The 6,575-nt window shown below is 60.3% G+C and overlaps 1 protein-coding gene across 2 annotated transcripts; it reads left to right on the top strand.

Annotated features, from left to right (window-relative positions):
• The first annotated feature begins 26 nt into the window (after positions 1 to 26).
• Positions 27 to 6,224, top strand: LPAR2 (lysophosphatidic acid receptor 2). Of its 2 annotated transcripts, XM_029958642.1 has the most exons (3): positions 27 to 173; positions 4,342 to 5,084; positions 5,896 to 6,197. In XM_029958642.1, exons 2-3 carry the CDS (start codon positions 4,352 to 4,354, stop codon positions 6,195 to 6,197), a joined length of 1,035 nt encoding a protein of 344 aa, XP_029814502.1. In that variant the 5' UTR covers positions 27 to 173; positions 4,342 to 4,351. The 2 variants fall into 2 exon arrangements, with proteins under 2 accessions (XP_029814502.1, XP_017943441.2); XM_018087952.2 differs by lacking the exon at positions 27 to 173 and having other exon boundaries at positions 4,352 to 5,084; positions 5,896 to 6,224.
• The last annotated feature ends 351 nt before the right edge of the window (positions 6,225 to 6,575 follow it).

The raw sequence follows: 6,575 nt of genomic DNA, 5'->3' as shown, positions 1-6,575 counted from the left end.
GGCTCAAACTTTCCTGTGAGGCGCTCGGGGGGGAGAGGGGGTTGTTCCCCGGCTTGGGAAGCGGCTCTGCCCTCCAGGAGATGGGGATCCCCTCGCAGGATCGCCGCCCTGGCTCCCCGGGGCGCCGAGGTCGATGCTGAGCGCCGGGTTTGGAGGCGGCGTTGAGTTCCCAGGTAAGATTTTCCTCTCGGGAGTAAAAATGCTCTTCCAGGCTTAAAAAATGGAGCGGCGGTTGGAGCGGTTGGCTCGAAAGCCGTGGGTAAAACAGGTTGGATGTGAGCCCCGGGAGCCTTTACGGATCCATTGTTCCGCCTCGATCGGCGCTGATTGTGGTTATTAAGTGGGAGCCGAATTCCAAGCCATTCATCCCCGCTCCATGCGCGGCTGCGGGGCTGGCAACAAGTGGCGGATGCCTTCCTAGACCCTGGAGTTAAGTGCTTCCCCGGGAGGAACTGGAATTACCCAGGAATTAAAAAGGAATCACACCTTTACCGCGGCGCGGAGGACTCCTGAACTCGCCGCGAACTCGAGCTGCGGAGGGCGAGAAATCCCAGAGGAGACACGACGTGTCCTGCCCTCCTTCCGAGCCGGCTCCTGCCCCCCTGGAAGAGCCGCGCTTGGACGCGGGGGGAGCCGGGCGGTGTTTGCCGATTGCTCAAGGCGAGGGGGCCGTGAGCGGGCGCAGCTCGGAGCCAGCCGCTCGTTTTACCGAGTAAACAAAGCCGGAGAGCCCGGACCTCGCGCCGGGCAGAGCCGAGCGGAGCCCGGGGGGTTGCTCGGACACCGAACAATAGACTCATCCAGCTCCTTTGTGCATCATGGCCCCAGCCCCGGCTCGGCTCTGCTGCTCCTCGGGCTCTTTTCTCATCCCCTCCCGGGCGATGGGGATTTCTGGCCCCGGCCGTCCTTGTGCCGAGCCCCAAGGTCGGGCGGTAATTGCAGGGTGGCAGCGGAGCTCCCGGAGCCGCTCACGGGCGTTGTTAACCTGTCGCTCCCTGCTCCGCAACACCCCGAGCGGGGCGGGCTCCGAGCCCTCGGCACGTTCCGGAGGGATTTGGCGCTCCGAGTTTTCCCCGCGCTCCAAGTCCTGCCCAGAGAAGCGGGTTTGGGTCCTGGCATCAGCGTGGACGCTCCGGATTTGTGTGTGATGCCGGGGCTCGGAGGGGGTTTGTGAGATTCACCCGGGCAGGGAGTGACAGGACAAGGGGGGAAGGGATTTGAACTAAAAGAGGAAAGATTTAGGTGGGTTCCCTGTGAGAATGGGGAGGAGCTGGGATGGAATTCCCAGAGAAGCTGGGGCTGCCCCATCCCTAGAAGTGTCCAAGGCCAGGTTGGAGCAACCTGGGATAGTGGAAGGTGTCCCTGCCCGCGGCAGGGGGTGGAACGAGGTGACCTTAAAATGTCCCCTCCCACCCAAACCGTTCGTGATTCTGTGACTTCCTGAACTCCAGCGATTTGGGGCTGTTGCACATGGAGAGGAAGCTGTTCTGTATGTGAATGGCCCGGCCTTGATCCCGTACCTGCCCGGGAACACCCTGGGAAGGTGCTCGTCAACCTGTCGTGATTCACAGCGTTCCTCCTCTGCCAGGGCTTTCCTCCCCTCCTCGTCCTTCCTCCAGCTCCCCACATTCCAGCCAGAACGCTCCCGGTTACCTGCCAGGCCACCGCAGGCTCCTCCCGTCCCTCCCATTCCATCGGGACCGCGCGACTCCCGCTCGGCTCCGGGTCCACAAACATCCCACGAGCTGAGGAAAAGAGGGAAGACGGGCTTGCTACACAGGCCCAGCCCGCCTAAAATCCCCCCCCGGGGCAGCCTGACTCCTCCCCTCCCCTTTTCCTTCTCCCCCCTCCAATGTTTATGAAAGGCGATATTTCCCCGCTCAGCAGCTTTCTGAGTGGCCCATCCCGGGTGTCCAGCTCTCCCCTCGGGGGGTGTCGGAGGAGGCAGCGGGATCAAAAGTTCAGCTGCAGGTACAATGGGGTTTTCTTGGCTCGGCTCCTTGTTTGCACAACCCAGGTGGGTGCGGTGCCGCAGATAAGCCCGGAACGATCCCTGTTGCTACTCCGAGGGCTCCGGTCGGAGCGTCCCGGAAAACGCAGCCCTGGAGTCTCCTCTGCCTGCAGAGCTCGGGAACGGGAGGGCCCCGAGCGGGGTTTGGGTTTCGGGGTGATTAACGCGGGGCTGACTCAGGCACTCGGGGGTTCCTCCCTGTTTGGAGACAGTTGTGTTCCTGCTGCCTTCTCCGAAATGAGGAGGATCGTGGAATGTCCTGAGCTGGAGGGACCCACAAGGGTCGTCGAGTCCAATCCCTGCCCGGGACACCCCAAAATCCCCCCCTGTGCCTGAGGGTGTTATCCAAATGCTCCCTGAGCTCTAAAATCATGGAATATCCTGAGTTGGAAGGAATCCACAAGGGTTATCAAGTCCAAGTCCTGGCCCTGCTCAGGACACCCCAAAATCCCACCCTGTCCCTGTTGTCCCAACACTCCTGGAGCTCTGGCGGCCTTGGAGCCATGACCGATCCCTGGGGAGCCTGTTCCCAGTGCCCGACCACCCTCTGGATGGAAACCTCTCCCAAATACCCAGCCTGACCCTCCCCTGGCTCAGCTTCCCGAGTGGATGTTCGGGGACGGGCAGAGCCGGTGATTCATGTGCACAACTCTCCAGGGGAAGGAAAATCCGTGTCATTTTTCGGCACCTCCGGAGGCTCCGGGCCGGGTTTGCCCATCCCTGTGGGACCAAAGCCAGGCCTGACTTGAGATTTCCAGGCTCTGGGTTAGGGAAGGAGCAGGAACATCTGTGGGGTGGGATCAGCGGGTTCTCATCCCTCGGGCTGTGTTTTTCCTGCCTTTTTTTTTTTTTTTATGGACGAGTCAACCATGGAATGGTTTGGATGGGAAGGGAACTGTTTGAAGCTCCTCTGGTTCCACCCCCTGCCATGGGCTGGGTCCTCTCCCGCTGGAGCAAAACCCTGTTGATTCCCAGGTGTAAAACCCGAGGCTGGGGGGTGAAATATCCTTACCTTTCCCTGCTGCTCGTGCTCGGCTCCTCAGGGACCAGGAAGCTGCAGCTTTGGGAATGGATTCTTCCTGCTGGAATCCACACCGGAGGCTTGTCAGGTCTTGCTCCCAGCACGGCCCTGGGTGTCAAAGAAACGTGAGGAGCCTCAAACAGCTTTTTCTATACGGTTTTTCCACCCAATTTGGGGATTTTTGGGGCTTCAGCCTCAATCCAGAGCTGGCTGGGAAGAAGGGAGTCGCTTCCCTCGCTGCACAGGTGACTTTAAACCAGAAAACAGAAGGTTTAGGGCAGATATTGGGGAGAAATCCCCCCCCTGAGAGGGTGGGGAGGGGCTGGGATGGAATTCCCAGAGAAGCTGTGGCTGCTTCACCCCTGGAAGTGTCCAAGGCCAGTTTGGATGGGGCTTGGAGCAACCTGAGCCATGGAAGGTGTCCCTGCCCGTGGGACAGGATGAGCTTTAAGGTCCCTTCCCACCCGGCCCATTCCACGATTCCATGATCCCACACAGTCCATGTGGTCCCAAAATGTCCTGGATGGCCCAGCTCTTGCAGAGATCCACCCCATGGCTGTGTGTCCTCATTTATTGCTGCCATTCACTCTCCAGGGCTGAGGGGCCGTTCCCATCCCTCTCTTTGCCTCGGGCAGAGTTTGGGAAGCCCCCACCTGTTCAGGAAGGACCAGCACATGGAGCAGTGTCTGGAAGCAGCCGTGGCTTCTGTTGGGCTTTAAGCAGCAAAACTGCCCAGGAAGGCTGAGCTTTGGTGCTCCCAGAGCATTCCTGGGGCAGCAGCAGCTGTGGAGCCTCAGCCTCCATGGGGGGGGAGAATGTTTAGGAACTGGCTGATAAACCCTCTTTGTTTTCACATTTCTGAAGCATCACGTCTGGGACAACCACAACAGTTTAGTCTGTCCCGTGGGCCGGGCCGGGACATTCCCTCATCAGATCTGGCAGATCCAACCTCCTCCCAGGAGCCTTCCAGGTCCTGCTGCCTCCTCAGGGTGACTCTGGGGGCAGCTGAGGGCTCTGGGGACAGCTGAGGACTTTCCTGTTGCTCCTGTGGTTGTTCCTGGGTGTTCCCAGCTCCTCCCTGTGGTTGTTCCTGGGTGTTCCAAGCTCTCCTATCCATGCTGTGGTTGTTCCTGAATGTTCCAAGCTCCTCCCTGTCCCATCCCTCCTGCGGTTGTTCCAGTGTTCCAAGCTCTCTCCCATCCACCCTGTGGTTGTTCCAGGCCCCACCCCTGCCAAGAGCCCTCCTGCAGGGCTCTGCCCCCCCGGCCGTGTCCCCCTGAGGTGTCCCCAACCCTCCTGTCCCCCCCAGGGCCGCCGCCATGAGGCACTGCTTCTACAACGAGACCGTGGGCTTCTTCTACAACAACTCCCGCAAGGAGCTGACCACGTACTGGCGCACCAAGGACGTGCTGGTGGTGGCCCTGGGCCTGACCGTGAGCGTCATCGTGCTGCTGACCAACCTGCTGGTCATCACGGCCATCGTCATCAACCGCCGCTTCCACTACCCCATCTACTACCTGCTGGGCAACCTGGCGGCCGCCGACCTGTTCGCGGGCATCGCCTACATGTTCCTCATGTTCCACACGGGCCCCCGCACGGCCGAGCTATCCCTCAAGACCTGGTTCATCCGGCAGAGCCTGCTGGACACCAGCCTGACGGCCTCGGTGGTGAACCTGCTGGCCATCGCCGTGGAGCGGCACCAGACGGTGTTCACCATGCAGCTGCACAGCAAGATGTCCAACCAGCGCGTCACCATCCTCATCTTCTGCATCTGGGTCACGGCGCTGCTGCTGGGGCTCATCCCCTCCTACGGCTGGCACTGCCTCTGCGCCCTGGACAAGTGCTCCAGCATGGCCCCCCTCTACAGCAGGAGCTACCTGACCTTCTGGGCCATCTCCAACCTCGTCATCTTCCTCATCATGGTGGTGGTGTACACGCACATCTTCATCTACGTCAAGAGGAAGATGACCAGGATGTCCAAGCACACCAGCTTCCACCCCCGCTACAAGGAGACCATGATCAGCCTGGTCAAGACGGTCACCATCATCCTGAGTGAGTCCACGGGCTCTGAGCAGTCCAAGGGATGCTCTGGTCCCCCGCCCTGGGCTCTGTGGGGTGGGGAGGTGACATTCCCTGGTGTCTGGAGCTGTGGGGTGGTGGTTTGGGTGGTGGTTTGGGTTGGGTTCTGAGGAACTGGACAGTTTCAGGATGTGGATTTACTTAGTCCGTGTGCTCAGCTCAATCCAAGCGATGTTTTAATCCTCCCCCTGGGCCCTGTGGGGTGGGGAGGTGACAACAGGGAAGTGAGGGAAGTGAGGTTCTGCTTCTCTGGTGTCTGGAGCTGTGGGGTGGTGGTTTGGGTGGTGATTTGGGTTGGGCTGAAGAGGAACCCAAGAGTTTCAGGACCTGTGTGCTCAGCTCAGCCCAGTGCAGATGATGCTTCGATGCCCTGCCCTGGGCTCTGTGGGGTGGGGAGGTGACAACAGGGAAGTGAGGGAAGTGACATGCTGTTCCCTGGTGTCTGGGGCTGTGGGGTTGTGGGCTGGGTGGTGGTTTGGGTTGGGTGCTGAGGAACTCAGCAGTTTCAGGACGTGGATTTACTGAGTCCGTGTGCTCAGCTCAGTCCAGATGACACTTTAATGCCCCACCCTGGGCTCTGTGGGGTGGGGAGGTGACAGCAGGGAGGGCTGGGAGGTGACATTCCCTGCTCTCTGGAGCTGTGGGGTGACTTTTTTCACAAGATTCCTGTGATTCCATTGATTTCCCCCTGATTCTTCCCCGACTTTCCCCTGTTTTCCCCCTGATTTCCCCCAACTTCCCCCTCACTTTACCCCTGTTTTTCCCCGTTTTACCTCTCTCCCAGGTGCCTTTGTGATCTGCTGGACCCCCGGGCAGGTCGTGCTGCTCCTGGACGGGCTGGGCTGCAAGAGCTGCAACGTGCTGGCGGTGGAGAAGTACGTGCTGCTGCTGGCCGAGATCAACTCCCTCATCAACGCCATCGTCTACTCGTACCGCGACACGGAGATGAGGAGCACCTTCCGCCGCATCCTGTGCTTCCCGTGCCCCCGCAACTCCAAGTACACGCCCACCGTGGTCAAGCTGAACACGGCCGACCGCGGCACCCTCTCGCACAACGGCCACTTCACCGTCGACTCCTCCATCTAGCCCCGAGCCCCGCAGCTGTCCCGCTCCCGCGGGGGGCCGGGCCGGGCTCTCCGGCGTCCCGAAAGCTCCGGCACGGACGGTCCCCCCCGGGAAGACTCGCTGAGGACGAAGGACGAGGTGGTTTCACGGACCTCGGAGGGGGATTCTCATTAAAGACTCTTTTTAACGAGGGGTTGAGTCGGTGTGGCGGCGTCCAGAGGTGCGGGACGGGAATTTCTCTCGGCAAGCAAAGTGTTTCCTCGGTCCTTCAGTATTATCCCTGACCCGGGCTGTGTCCCACCTGCTTCCCAAAGCTGGTTATCCCTCTAAGCCTCCTCTGAGGGGAATCCCTGCAAATTGCTTCCTGAGAAGCAGATCCCTGCTTTCCCAAGTGGGTTT

Source organism: Manacus vitellinus, unplaced genomic scaffold, assembly GCF_001715985.3.
Source record: "Manacus vitellinus isolate BGI_N305 unplaced genomic scaffold, ASM171598v3 scaffold_164_pilon, whole genome shotgun sequence".
Taxonomy (NCBI): Eukaryota; Metazoa; Chordata; class Aves; order Passeriformes; family Pipridae; genus Manacus; species Manacus vitellinus.
Note: the sequence above shows the minus strand (reverse complement) of the source record. Positions and strands in the feature narration are given on the sequence as shown.

Coding starts and splice junctions, on each gene's coding strand:
- LPAR2 (XM_018087952.2), top strand. CDS start 4,352: ATGAGGCACTGCTTCTACAACGAGACCGTGGGCTTCTTCTACAACAAC. Junction 5,085..5,895: donor GACGGTCACCATCATCCTGA/GTGAGTCCACGG, acceptor CCTCTCTCCCAG/GTGCCTTTGTGATCTGCTGG.